This window comes from Monodelphis domestica, chromosome 8, assembly GCF_027887165.1.
Source record: "Monodelphis domestica isolate mMonDom1 chromosome 8, mMonDom1.pri, whole genome shotgun sequence".
Lineage (NCBI taxonomy): Eukaryota > Metazoa > Chordata > Mammalia > Didelphimorphia > Didelphidae > Monodelphis > Monodelphis domestica.
In genome coordinates, this window is record NC_077234.1 from 228,358,450 (window position 1) to 228,373,656 (window position 15,207).

A 15,207-nucleotide genomic window follows, 5' to 3' on the forward strand; every position below is an offset into this window, starting at 1 on the left:
GCGCTGCGGTCCAGGCAGAGTCTAGTCCGAGTTGTTGTCACAATGACTGCTGCCGAGCAGAAAGTAGGGAAACAGAGGATTTGGGGCTTCAGACACTTGTGGTACGGGCAGTTAGACAGTAATAGAACTGAACCGGAGCCTTTCCCCCTTTGAATGCTGTTCAGACGTCTAAGGGCCCTTTTCATCACCAACGTTAATGCTTTTAAGACATGTTCGCTGCAGGGAGAGGTGAGGGCAGCCCTGCATCCGTGTTCATGGCTAACCTCAGTTCTAGTTCTAGCTGTGATCTGTATTGAAGCTCTGGTTCTCATCCTGATTGGGGCTGGTTTCCCCACTGCAAGTTCTCAGAAAAAAAAGTTTGAGTGAAAACTAGAGCAACAACAATGACTTCAAAGCATCAAACTAAATTAGTAGTTAAACAGGAATAAAAAGCTAGAGAGAAACTCAGGTTTTGGGGGGTGCTGTAAAAGAATAATAGGTAGCAGAAATGCCAACAGAGGCACAGTCTACCTATGGATGGTTGCCTTCATTCACATTACTTAGCTGGCTCATCAGCCATGACAAAATGGACATGGGCCGTGTGCGCATGTGTGTGCACACATATACATACATTACACGTGTGTGTGTGCATGCAAGACATTTCTGGTTACAGGGGGCCCTTATTTGTTAAAATAGTATTCTTTCATCGCTCTACCCTGTCCCCCAACTCCAGGGTATCAGTCAACTTGTAAGTTTCTTTTGCACTTCATCTTGGAGAAGGGACTGGAAACCTTCCAAGGTGATTTTATTTATCTTAATTATTTATTTTTAAACCTTTACCTTCTGCCTTGTTGATTCCGAAGCAGAAGAGCAGCAAGGGCCAGGCAATGGGAGTTCAGTGACTTGCCCAGGGTCACACAGCGAGGAAGTGTCTGAAATCAGATTTGAACCTAGTGTAATTTTAAAATAACTTTATGAAGGAATTGTTACAAATTTTATTAAATAGTTTCTCCTTTGTCAGTAAACGAGAACTCTTCAAAAACTTCCCATTCAATCACCTTTTGTTCTATTGGATTTTTATTTACAGAAATTAAGTTTTGTTCACAGATTTTTTTTTTTTAACCCTTACCTTCCGTCTTGGAGTCAATACTGGGTATTGGCTCCAAGGCAGAAGAGTGGTAAGGGCTAGGCAATGGGGGGCAAGTGACTTGCCCAGGGTCACACAGCTAGGAAGTGTCTGAGGCCAGATTTGAACCTAGGACCTCCCATCTCTAGGCCTGGCTCTCAATCCACTGAGCTACCCAGCTGCCCCCTTGTTCACAGATTTTTAAAAAGTGGAATATTTTAGATTATCCTATAAAATGGTCTCATTGCATCACCGTGTGCATGTATGTGTACAAATGCCATCGCCTGACATGTAGTTTTGAACTCACATTATATTAGGAATGGAGGGTGACTAGGTTATAATCCTTTATGTGGGTCAGAGCAGTTATAATAGATAAGTACTATCTAAGAATTACTATCTCATGTGTTATTGTATATGTATGTGTGTATATATTTTTCAAATATAAATAATTCCACATAAATGAATAATTTTAATAAACTTATCTAAATAAAATAAATACATAAATATATTTTTCTGTGAGTATATAAATGAAAATAAGTGCATGGATGAATATATAAACAGAAATATGACTATATAAATGAATATTTATAAGTATATAAAATATAGATGCGGGAGACGACGTTAAACAGAGCGGCTTGCTAATGATCATTTTACTTTTGTTCTTAGGCAAACAGATACAGAACACCCGGGCGAAAGTCCAGGGAAACAAGTCGATCCTTCGGATCCAAATCGACCCAGCAAGTTAAGGCCCTTTGAGCCATGTCAGCCTAGAGAGCCGCTAGCTTTGCCCCAGGAGAGCCGGGGACGGTCTGGAACGCTGCCGAGCGATTATAGGTATTCGGAAGAAAACGAGAAAGAAGGAGCCCAAGTTCCGGACGCGCCCCAGGAGGCTCCAGCCCAGAGCGACGGCGTCCTCCCCTGCCCGCAGGCCAGAGAAGAAGACTCGCGGTGGAAGCGACGGGGACCGGCGCCCCAAAGGCCACCCCCGCCCAAGCGGGACGCCAGCAGGCACAGGCGCCAGGACGGCCCTCCGGACGCTGCTGCCCATCCTCCGGCCCTTGCTCAGAGTCCCTGCGCCTTGGGCGAGCAGCCCGGTGGTCCTCCGCCGCAGGACTCGGGGCCGCCTGCGTCCTCGGAGGGTGACTGCCAGCCCTTAAATGAAGACGCTGCTCCTCCTCCTAAGTACCGCCTTCTCCCGCAGTCCGGCATGGAATCGTCCCGCTCGCCTTCGCCCCAGTTTGCCCCCCAGAAACTGACCGACAAGCCTCCGTTGCTGGTGCAGGACGAGAACTCGGCAAGGTATTCATTGGCGGGGGGGCTCTCCCAAAGGAGACCCGGAGCCGGGCTTCTGCGGGGAAGTTTTGTCTGTGCACATCATCATTTCTTTCCACGTGACGCGCTTCCAATGAGTCATCCTTCAAAACTCTAGAAGAGAAGGGCGAGGGCCAGGCAGGTGGGGGGTCACTCAGCTAGGACGCGTCCGAAGCCAGATTTGAACCCAGGTCCTCCCAACCTCAGGCCCAATTCTCCATCCACTGAACCTGCCTCAATTAGAAATTTTACATACACTAAATTGAATCTCTTCTTGGCCTTTTGGCTAAGATCAGATTTTATACGTGATCTTCGCCAAAGGCTAAGAAGTGATCCAATTAGAAATTTTATTTTATTTTTATTTGTAAAGCCCTTACCTTCCGCCTTAGAATCTATGTATTGGTTCCAAGGCAGAAGTGTGGTAAGGGCTAGGCAATGGGGGTGAAGTGACTTGCCCAGGGTCACACAGCTAGGAAGTATCTGAGGACAGATTTGAACCTAGGACCTCCTGCCTCTAAGCCTGGCTCTCCATCCACTCAACTTACCCAGCTGCCTCCCAGTTAGAAATTTTAGAGGGAAAAGTAACATCTGCAGAAATTTTCTTCTCATACCTCAGTTTCCATCATAGGAAACCCCAGTGCTTTATAGAACATGGATCCAGAACATTGCATAGCTTACAAGTCGAGTCATTCGACCAAAATTCCCTGAGTACTTTGTGCCCAGGGCAGATCCCTTCCACTTGTTTGCCTGCTTCCTCATCCATGAAATGAGCTGGAGAAAGAAACGGCCAACCATTCCAGTGTCTTTGCTAAGAAAACCCCACATGGGGTCATGAAGAGTGGGATTCGACTAAAACTGATAACACAAAATTCAGCAATGGCTACTGTACCATATTGATACTGAGAATCGTGTTTAATAAGATCATTGGGTACACTAGACAAAAATGTGATGCTGTAAAGCCTTGCTGAATTATTATGATCTCCTTCCAAAATAAGTATCTAAAAACCATATCCTTTCCAGAGACACCAACCCAAAGAACCAAGACCAGAGCCATATTTGTGTTGGAACAAAGTAGAAACTTTTCTAATTCATTAGTCCCAGAGTCAAGTATCCATCTTTTTTTCAAAGCAAAGTAGAAAATTTTAAATTCACAAGTGCCCATGCCAAACCTCATACATAGTAAGGCATTTTGCAATAAGTTGATGGTGAATAAAATGCTCCATCATGAGTAGGAAGTGCAAAAATTTCAATTCTATTAATTAATTTCTGAAATAAATGATGACTAATTACTTTAAGGAATGTACCGACATAAAGAGACCAACATATAGTACCTTAGTACTATAAAAAGCTATAATTATATTAGTGTGTATATTTCATCTACCTTTATTTCATCATAGCATCTCCATAATGTAATTGATATGTCAGGATTATTGTAATTTTTCATCATCCTTGCATTCAACTCTGACCTCAGATGCTTCCCAGCTGTGAGACTCTGGGCAAGTCACTTAACCCCAGTTGCCTAGTCCTTACCACTCTTTTGCAGTATCAATTCTAAAACAGGAGGTAAAAGTTTAAAAAAAAAAAGCATCACCCTGCATCTATCCTAGTGATGTATCTCTACATTTTTCCATCCTTTTCTCTGGATGACAGACACAGAATTCATCACCTAACCCATAAAAATAAGAGAAAAATTTTATTTAGTTCTCCTAAGCCATTGTCAAATTTGAATTTAACTTTTAAAATTTAATTTAAATTTAATGTAAAATTTAAAGTAAATAATTTTACCTTGACTGCAAGAAAGAATACTGATCTTGTAGTATACTGCCAAATCATTGTAGGAAGGAAACATTAAAAGATGGGATTTATTAGGAGAACCAAATTAATGCAAATAATTATTTGAATTCATACTACCTATTTCCAAAAAGAACTAATTATCACATATTATACCATGGCAACTTCAAGTGGTGCAAACTTAAGACTTCTAGGATTTGATTATTGCACTATAATTGGGAACTAGCCATCATATAAATTGGATCCCATGTCTGACTAAATTGCAATATTCTTAGTGGTGTATAGCGATGAGATGTATTGCTGCTGGCTTGTGTGAAGAAATGTGGGAAGCTAATCATAATATAATGATAGCTTTTATAGGCACCTACTATGTGCCAAAACACTTGATAATTGTCATTTCACTATATCCATAATCACATCTGTGTTTCTGCTTCCTTCACTGCTGTTAGAAATCACTAATATTGCATGTCTCATTTTTTTGTTAAAAATAAAACAAAGAATCAATACATAGAACATCAAGTCTAACTAGAACCAATTGGAAATAAGAGGTAAAGGTAAAAAAAAAATAAATCCTAAAAGGATCTTAAAATCTTGGATGAGTACATTATTAGTGTACCTCATTTTCCAAGGTGATGCATCTGGCACAAAGATAATGCCACAAAAGAGCCATTGTTTATTTTAATTCTCTTCTCCTAGTTTGATTTCTTACTGACAGATCTTTGAAAAATATGCCCTTGATGCCCCCATTTATCGCTCCCATTCTCTTTACCAAACCACTTTGATTATGTGTGATTTATTCAAGGATTTATGCCTTTTTGGGGGAGTGGAGTGAGAAAATAATTCTTTCCAATCCATTTTTAAGATCCTGATGGGGGGGTTTATTTTGTCACTTCAATATAGCCCTGATTTCATCTGTGTGGTTGTTACTCCCTCCACTGTTAGAGATCACTACCATTCCATGCCTTCTCATGCTGTGTGATTCTTGTGTATTTTCAATCAGTCCTGCTAACTGGATCCACCTGATATACTTTAGATACTTCATGGGTTCTAATGCAACATCAGAAAGATCCTTCTCATTTATTTATTTTTTAGCCAAGCAATAAAAATGTTCATATGGACAAATCTATTCATTTATGGAGTATTAAAACAAATCATTTACTTGATAAATTTTGAATATCCTTTATTATAAAGTGCAATATCTGTTTTTTATAAAGCAGAAATACAAAATAGGTATTTTTGCCTCTTCAAGAATCTTAATAATTCTCATAGCACACACTCAACTCTCATTTTTTCTCCTTGTATTATTTACTTTATATCTTTTTAGTTGGTAATGTAGTTAAACAGGTCTAGAAAGGCATCTAATGTTGAAGGGCTCCTGATAAGAAGGTGTGATTAGAGTGAGTTGATTGTTTAAGGATGGGGCTTAGGCTGCTTTAGGTAAAAGGTTACCTTGGAGCAGGTTGTCAGTTTTTAAAGGCAGCTGTGGTGTTTGGGAATGGATTAAGACTTAGCTGAAAGCAAAACTTATAGTCATTCCCTGGCATCTGGAGATTTTGCAAGGTAAGAACTAAAGGAACAAAAAAATTGTTGATCTTTAAACTATATATATTTTATATTTTAAAGATAAATAAAAGATGAATCTTTTTTAAAAAGAAATATAACTTTAAAACTCTTAACAGCCTTGAAAATGAATGAATACATAAATAGTTGAGCATTGCTATAAAAGATTTGAAATTGAAAGGATTTATTGTTTTTATTTCCTGTTTCCTACATATTAGTAGGAAAAACCAACCACCACCACCACCAATCTGGCATTTTTCTTCCTCCAACTCTCAGCCCTCCCCTATGGGAAAAGGAATATTCCTGGAGTCCAGAGAAATAGGTTCCAAGGCCCAGGTCTGTCATTAGCTATTGCAAAGGCCGTTTATCTGAACCTTATTTAACAGGCCAGGAAAACTAAGGGAGAAAGAAAGACCTGTACAAATCCAGATTTTCTTTATTCCAAGCAAACTGGAATAAGGAATGAAGACCATGAGATTTAGTGAAGGAAAGTTTTTGTCCAGACAGAATGTTAGGTTTTTTCTTTTTTCCTTCCCTTTACTATCTTATTCAAGTGTTCCAGGCAGGCTGAAAAGAGGGGAAAAGCAGATGATTTCTATGTTGTTGATGGTAGAATATAGAAACATAACTCAAAAACAAACTTGCATCTTTGGTGATTTGTTACTCGGGAGAGAGAGGAAGACACTTCAGAACAAATACATTTCGCCTCATGGACCACACCCATACATACAATGAGGGAAACTGATTGTGTCCTTTAGTCACCATTGAAAAGATCAGAAACAGATATTTTAAGTTACAGCAAAGTAGCTTCACTGGTTCTGAATGTACCAAACCCACAAAATTATGGCAGTCATTTCTCAGCTCCTTGAGCTTGAAACAAATTCTGTGCATCTGTTTCTGATTTTTTTTTTCCTTTCGGAACACGCAGGGCCCATTGTCAACTAGCAAACTGAGCTGTTGTTTGTCCATTTTTTATTTTTATTTTTTAAATTGCTTACAACTTCTCTTGTCTTGATTGAATACATCTGTATTGTTTTTTGTACAAATGGCCTCGCAGCCTAATGTGAGGGAATCCCAACTGTAGGCTGGCACGGATAAAACAATCATTCTTTGAGCTGGCATATGTATTCTTTCTGTCCTCTCCTCTCCTCTCGTACCCTGTCCTCTCTTCTCCTCTTCCTCCCCCCCTCCTCCCTGCCTTCTATACAAATCCAGATTTTTCTCCTAAGAATTTTTTTTTAACTAACAAGTTCCACTTGTGAGTAGTTTAAAAGACTCTTTAAGTCATTTATTAGATCAAACAACTTCCTTTATAGAAAGAATAGTTGTTAGCTCTCATCACATTCTAAACATGTTAGCGCACCTAGAATGTTGGACCCATATGGGAGGGGAGCTTGAATTCCAAATGGATGGTCCAGGTTGGACATCTAGAACAACCTACAGATCAGAGCAGAAAGATAGAGAATCCTGAACTCCACTTCTGTCCTAACATCTGCCCAAATGCCATTTTGCATTAAAAAAAAAATAAATCACTTTTCTCTTTTCCCAGAATTGAGAAGGTCATCGATAATAATACTACGGTGAAGATGGTCCCCATCAAAATCGTCCACTCTGAAAGCCACGCCGAGAAAGAGAGTCGGCAGAACCTCGTGAGCACCATGGAGCCCCCTGCTCTGCCCAGTGGCTTGGAAAAAGACCAAATCAAGACACTCAGCACCTCTGAGCAGTCCTACTCGCGCTTCTGCGCCTACACCAGGCAGGGTGTGGAGCCTGAGGCCGAGAATAAAACCAGAGCAGCTGACTCAGAAGCAGCCGAAGCCTTGGGGTACAACTTGAAAGACGGTGAGGAGTCCAGCCCTGCTGTCAGCTACGTGAAGGCCAAAGAGAAGACGTTGGAAGACTTGAAGTCGGAGGAGCTCGCCAGGGAGATTGTCGGCAAGGATAAGTCTTTGGCAGACATTCTAGATCCCAATGTGAAAATTAAAACCACCATGGACCTGATGGAGGGCATTTTCCCTAAAGACGAGCATCTCTTAGAAGAGGCTCAGCAACGCCGGAAGCTGCTTCCAAAGGTTCCTTCTCCTAAAATCACAGAGGAAAAGTGAGTAGAATTTGGTGCTCGGTCTGTGGTTCCCTTCGTTGATGATGCTATTTTTGTCCTGTGGATTTTTCTTTATTTTACAACACAAGGTTAGATCTTATACTGAAGGCCAACGTCATGGTTGGTCGGCACTCTTTGATAGACCTTGTTCATAGTTTGTGTTTGGCAGAGATAGAGGGGTAAGGTAGAAAGGAATGTAGAAATATAAACACTGCCACTAATTATGCCTGTCGCGTAAGGCATGTGATTTATAGCAGTACTCCCCAGCTTTTTTTCCCCTCCTGGGTGAGTGAAAATTTCTAAGTAAGTTAAATTGAATGTTACTGTTTTTTTTTTACTTTTTTAAATTTAGTTTTATCTTTTTATCTTAATAACCAATTTACACATAAGTTTTCCAAATTTGAGATTCATGGTGTCTTCTTTCCTTCCTCCTCCTGGAGTTGACAAGCAATTCAATCTAGATTTTTAAATGATTTTTACATATATGCTATCCTTGTCTATGAATTCACTTGATTGGTTGGTGAATTATAAATTTTAAATCTTTCAAAATATAAAAATCATAGTATGCCACCTATGATTTATCTACCTATTCATCACTAGAGCCCTGAGGCTATTGGGTCCTCCAGGATATCCGTGGAATAAAACAGGTGAGGTAGACCCCTTTAGAAAAGCTAGATAATGGAGCTTCTAAGGAGAGGTCTCCCATTGAGGGCATCCCTTATAGAAGAAGCACTGCTATAAACGAGGTGGAATCTTGAGGAATTTGGGGATTTCCATTTATTTCATTTTTCCCTTTTATACAAGTTTTTTAAAAATCTGCTCCCATCTTTTATGGGAAAAAGCATTTCTGAAAGTCAAGAGAAATAGGTTCCAGTCTCCGTCTGTCAGGGTTTTTGAGTTTAGACAAGTCTCTGAACCTCACTAGCCTGATCTGTAAAATCTGGATAATATAAGATCCTATACAAATCTAGATTTTCACTATTCCAAGTGGACATAAATAAAAACTGATCCATTTGAGGATATAATTTGGAAACTTCTGCGTCCTACTAATAGGTAGATATTTTATCAGCATTAGAAATGATTTGATAATGAAGACAAATCCAGTCAGGGGTTCTACAATGAATGATTTCCTTACAACCAAAGTTAATAAAGGAGGAAGGAGGTTGGGGATGGGGTGGGGAGAGAAAGGGAGCGATTGATTGATTGATGTGTTTATTTATTTGCAAAATTATATTTTATATTATACATAATATTTATTTGTTTTATATAGTAATGTATTGCTTAATTATAATATTATGTATAATATATATGTGTGTGTTTATATATGGATAAATAAAATCTCTCCCTTATATACATTGTTTTCTTGCTTTCCAACCACATTTTTGGACATCAGGGAATAAATTGGTGAGCAGCATTTGTCCCAATATGCCCTAGAATCTTCTCTTCAGAAAGTATTCCCATAGTGATGAGTTGCTTCCATAAGTAATCTCTGGCTTCAGACCCATTATCGGCTAGGTTCAGGAATCCAGTTCACTCTACAGTGCCACATCCAGTGTCCACAAGTTCAAATCCAGACTCTGATACTCCTTAACCAATGTTTCCCTCATTTTCTTCAGCTATGAAATAAATGTGTGTGTGTGTGTGTGTGTGTGTGTGTGTGTGTGTGTGTGTGTGTATAGATATGTATATATATGTATATTTAATGGCACCTTCCTTGCAGGGTTATCGTGAGGTTCAAACTAGGTAATATTTATAAAGCTCTTAGGATAGTGCCTGGCACATAGTAGGCACAGTAAAATTGTTTATTCCCTCCTCTCTTGAGTGTGCTTTTTAGCATATCAATGTTGATTGATTTTTCCCTATCTGTGTAATGGCCCATGCTAAGTACTGAAGTGAACGTGAATTGCCTTGACAAATTCTGCAAACTGGTGCGAAGAGGGGGCTGCTTGCCATTCAACCTGCATTATCCAGGGACACCATATGCCAAGGAAATCCAAAACCTGCCATTCACTTGGTTCTTCCACCAGAGAGGCTCACGTCCTATTGTAGAAATTTTGGAAATTAAACATTGAATTTAGATGGTATTCCTTTTTAAAAAAGATCTATCGGTCCATTTTATTTTATTTTAATTTTCTTTATTTCAGTAACGAATCTACACAAGTTTCCTAAGATGATAGGATTCATGTTGTCCGTCTCCTTCCCTCTCCTGTCGTTGACAAGCAATCCCACTCGAAATATAGGTAGATTCTACAGAGACTAGTCTTGTTTACTGTCGTGTCACCTTTTACTGTAGAGGCTTTCACTGGGCAGCCCTAGGGTTTCGTCAGTGTGGATAGCTGCTCTGCAGGTGCTGTGGAGGGGCCTCCCGGGCTTTCTTCCCTTCTATCCTTCTTATCCGTGTTTTCCCATAACCTATTCCATACCAGATCAAACCCTCACAGAAAGTAACTCCTGAGGGTTTGCTCCTGTCCGCGTCTCCTTTTCTGAGCTCCCCTCTAACTCAAACCTTCATTGATTCGACGAGCCAGGTTACCTGGGACTTGTCAGTACTAATTGTCCAGCATCTCCAGTTTTCTCCTATGTAAAATAACACAGGTTAGACGAGGACATCAGAGTTACTTCCCAGCTCTTAATAGTCGGAGATTTTTATTTCAACATAAATTATAATTAAAACACCAACTGAAAATAGATGCTTCCACTGTGCGTTGGACTTATTTCTCTTTTAATTAGATACATGGACTGGCTTTGCTAACTTACACTTTTTAGGGGCGGGGGGCTTTTTTTCTTTCCTCTCCATAACCATTCACATCCTTTCATCCCAGCCAACGGTGACTGCACTTGCCATCACCCAAAGGACAAGATGGGGGTGGGGGGCATCCATGGCGCTGGTTGTCAGCTAATTAAAGTTTTGACTTTTTAAACCAGGAAAGAAGAACAGAGCATGCCATCTGCTATCTCCCTGACAACCAATTCTACGTACTACAGTACATCTGCACCCAAGGCTGAGCTTCTGATTAAAATGAAGGACATGCAGGAACAGCAGCAGCAGCAACAGCAGATTGCAGAGGATTCTGAAGATGAACTCGACCATGACCTGTCGGAGAAGAAGGTAGATTGCACTGAGATTTAATCATCCAAAACACTCTCCCATATTGGTCCTTGTTGTAAGAAGCCACTCACATGAAACCAAAACCCCAAATACAAGTGTCAATCGATTGGAAAGATAGGCTGCTTTGATCCTCATCCACCCAATTCCAACAATTCTTTCTCTGGATATGGATAGTTTCCCAGCATAAATCTTTCAGGATTTGGGATTCTACGTATTTATGTATATGGGGAAATACAACTACCCGCACCAAAAATATTGCAGGATTGTGTTTTATTATTTTTATCTAACAACCTTGAAAGAGAGGGCTTCTGACTAAGGTCTGAGGCATTAGCATCCTGTCTTGTTTGTTTTTCATTTTTTTGGTACAGTCAACACATTGGTATGAATGTTCACCTCATCCCTGGTACTTTGAAGTTTAAACCTTTAACTCTTTATGGTTAGGCCACATGAGGTTAATTTAGCTCTCCCAGCATTGGGCACCTTTGCCGTGGGACTTACTTCCCAGCCATTATTTAACGATGCAATTACTTAGACTCTTAGCTTTGCTTAAAGCTTCACCTTCTGGCTCCATCATCAGAGTGTGCAATTCTCTCTCCCCCTCCCCCAGGCATTTCTCTTATTGCATGAGTTTTAACTGTATTTACCAGTTATCAAAAATCTGAGCACCTGACACTCGAGTTGAATAAATCTCCTTCAGAATGATCTTTTATAGGAAGTATAAGAGTTAAAGAATGGCCCAAGGCAAAGCTTGCCACAATTCCTAAACAGTCCTGCTTCAGTCATAACTCAGCACTGTTATCACCTACACTTCAGTTTCCCTGGTGACCCTACACCACTACCAAATTAGGAGACAAAGAGGTGGGATCATTTTAATTTCTAAAATTATTTTCATTCCACTAGCATGAATCTATGAACAATTATTATGTTTGTGTTAGATTCATTGTACGTTTAGTACTGGCCTTGCATTTTAAACACAATAGGAAATTATCATTATTTTCTATTATGATAGCAAAATGGCAAATTAGTCTTTAAAAAACTGCTTTGGTGTGTTTAAGGCAACAAGTATTTAGTAAGTACCTATTACATGCCAGACATGCCACTGAAAAGGGTTTATTTCTTTAGGATACTAGGCTGTGATTAGGGAAATAAAAAGTAAATTTAAGTTTTGTCCAAAGATAATTTCATAATTTTGCCACTCTTTCTGGGTCCTGTTAGTTGGGAGGGTACAGAGTGATTAGTCTCCTTTGTATTTTTATTTTTTATGCAGAAAAAACAATTCTAGTTTTCTCATTTGGGGGGTATATGTTCTTGTAATTTGGATCAAACAAGACACTAGCACTAGAATTGAAGTCAAGAAGGCTTGGGGTTCAAATCCAGCCTCAGATACTTACCTAGGCAAGTCACTTAACCTCTGCCTCAGTTTCCTCAAATGAGGATAATAAAAACACCTATCAGGGGTCATTGTTAAGATAACAATGAGCTGACATATTTGAAAAGTGTTTTGCAAACCATAAATGCTCAATGGTAATAATATTAGCAATAATTATCATTATATTATTCCTTAGGGGAAAAAGTACACCTTGCTTTAAAAGCTTTCTGGAAAGTCTTGTATTCAGCCTACTCTCTGACATTTAGCTCTTTATTTATCCTTTTGCTTCCCTAATGTAAGCTAATAAGGTTTTCAGTGTCTGGCTTATCGTAAAATGATTGCAGTTCAATAGTAACTTGGTCATTAAAGGCTTTTCTTCCTGACATCCTCTGCATGTAAAGTAGCTAATTTTCTGTGTAAACTTCAATTTTCACTCTAATGAATTTTTTAAAAATAATTTTACTAAGAGATCTATTTCATAAATCAGTTTGGATGGGATGCCTTCCAGGACTTGGGTGATTGATTGTTTTTTCAATTGTGTCCAACTCTTTGTGAACTCACTTGAGGTTTTCTTGGCAAAGGAAGACACTGGAGTGGTTTTTCATTTATTTCCTTTTCTGGCTCATTTTATAAATGAGGAAACTGAAGGAACCAGGGTTAAATCATTTGCCCAGTGTCAGAGCTAGTATGTGTCACAGATCTGAACTCAGTACAGAGGAGTCATCCTGACTCTAGTCCTGGCACTCTTCATCTACAGTATCACCTGGCTGTTCCCAATTTTCCGAAAAGAGACCTTCATAAGTCAGTTTGGATGGGGTGCCTTCCACGATTTAAGTGATTGATTGGCTTAACATACCTCTATTGGGCTTATGCCAAACTCAAGCTTCCAGAAAGGCTTCAGATCTCTTTGTTCATCCCAAGAATTATGACATTTCCCCCTTCCCTTAAAAAAAAAATTAGTTCTTGTTTAATGACCTTCCTAATAGCAGTTCTAAAGTTTATTCTTGACAAAGAAAGGACCCTCCTTTTCCCCCTCCTCCTACCCAGTATTTTCTTCTAACAAGTCCAAGGCTAGGGCTATTTCTCTCATCCGTTTTAATCAACATCTTCTCTCTGTCACCCTAAATCTACCCCTAAATTAATGATCTTCAGATTTTGTGCTAGAAGGAATCTCAGAAGTCATCTAATTCATAGGAATAGGTAGACCTGGGGGAGTCCTTAGACTCATGTGGAAAGGAGTAAGTAAGACTTAGCTGGAATTTGAACCCAAGTCCTCTCGGGTCCATTTTTTGTTGTTGTTGTTGTTAACCCTTCCCTTCCCTCTTAGAGTCAATACTATGGATTGATTCCAAAGCAGAAGAGTGGTAAGAACTAGGCAATGGGGGTTAAATGTCTTGCCCAGGGTCATACAGCGGGGAAGTGTCTGAGGTCACATTTGAACCCAGGAGCACCCATCTCTAGGCTTGGCTCTCCATCTACTGAGCCACCCAGCTGCCCCCAGGTCCATTGTTCTTTCCAGCTGAAGCAGCTACCATTCTAGAGTCTCTCCCCCACTCCCCCCAGGGTTCTACCTGAAGCAATGCTCTAAACTAGACTTTTAAAATTCTTTCGCCTGCCCAAACAGTCCCCTGCTGAGCTAGACTCCTTTCTTCCTTTTACATGATTTTTTTCTCCTTTTCTTCTGAATCCACACACTTTCTTCATCCCTTCTTGGTTGTGTTATGGTTTTTCTCTTCATTTTTCCTCTCTTTATCTTGCCCTCCCCTCCCCATTTTCCTTATTTACTATATAAATTCTTTAAGTCTATTCTTCTGCCTTCTTATAATACAAACACCAGCATATCTATAAATCAATTACCTTTGAAATACTCCAGTCCTAGCATGACTGTGGGCTGTTCCCCTTTCTTGCAATATATATTTTTTTAAACTCTTACCTTCTGGTTCCAAGGCAGAAGAGCAGTAAGCGCCACCTTTTCTGCCCCCAGCAATATTTTTTAAAGCAAAAAAACGAGAACATTGAAGAATTGTTTCCTGTTAGGGCTGAATGTCACAGTTTATGGTTACTGAAATGTGCTCTTAACCTTGAAGTGTTTCCCCAAGTTCTGGGAGTGAAATGGAAAAGAGAAATTGTCCATTCCCCTTTTTTTATCATATACTTGTTACCTGAATAATAAGTACTTGGAAAAAACAGAATGCATTTAAAAAATAACAACAGCTACTAAATGGAGAAGGATAAATATGAAACCAAGACACTCGGGTTTAAAAAAAAGAAAGACAATCAAGGAGCATAAGGTTTGAAAGGATCAAAACCTGTTGGCTCCCAAAGCACTAAAATTACTAAGACAAACGCATAAGCATTCTGAGCAAATCAGACTCGACCTGGTCAATCCAAAGCAATTTAGAGGTTCCCTGTGTACTTAGGAGCAAAAAGCTCTCCAGATTAATCACTCAGTAGGAATGTATATCCTATAAAACTGCTTACCATTTTAATCAGCTCTGAGTATCCCAACATACTGATAAGCCAAGACAAATTTAACCTGAAGGAGGGGCGCCTTATACTCCCTGCGATTTAAGTTTAGGTCATTGAGTCACTTTGTGAAAAACCTTTCCTTTGAACTGTATGAAAACTGATCTCAATTCTCTTGAAGAATTATAGAAGCTATGGTAGGTCAGGGTGTTTAGTCAGCAATGTCCAGGAGCAACAGTCAGACTATTTGTTCATTCTGGTATGTTTCCTTCACACAGAAAAGGAGTTGCTGACCTTAATTACTTCTTCCTGTATTCATTACAAGGTTAGAGGGGCATAGAGTGCAATTTCACCTATCATGGTTTATTAAGCTATGAAACCTCTCATTCTTTGAC

At 39.6% G+C, this 15,207-nt stretch overlaps 1 protein-coding gene across 9 annotated transcripts in view; it reads left to right on the plus strand.

The window, feature by feature from the left end:
- SHROOM2 (shroom family member 2) overlaps positions 1-15,207 on the plus strand; it is a 236,421-nt gene that overhangs the window by 212,533 nt on the left and 8,681 nt on the right. For 8 of the 9 annotated variants that reach the window (XM_056808024.1, XM_056808025.1, XM_056808027.1 and 5 more), the window contains 3 exons: positions 1,772-2,404; positions 7,317-7,868; positions 10,794-10,977. In XM_056808024.1, the coding sequence (XP_056664002.1) occupies positions 1,772-2,404; positions 7,317-7,868; positions 10,794-10,977 (1,369 nt within the window). Of the gene's footprint in view, positions 1-9; positions 229-1,771; positions 2,405-7,316; positions 7,869-10,793; positions 10,978-15,207 lie in introns of those variants that run through there. The other variant, XM_056808028.1, reaches the window with a different exon arrangement.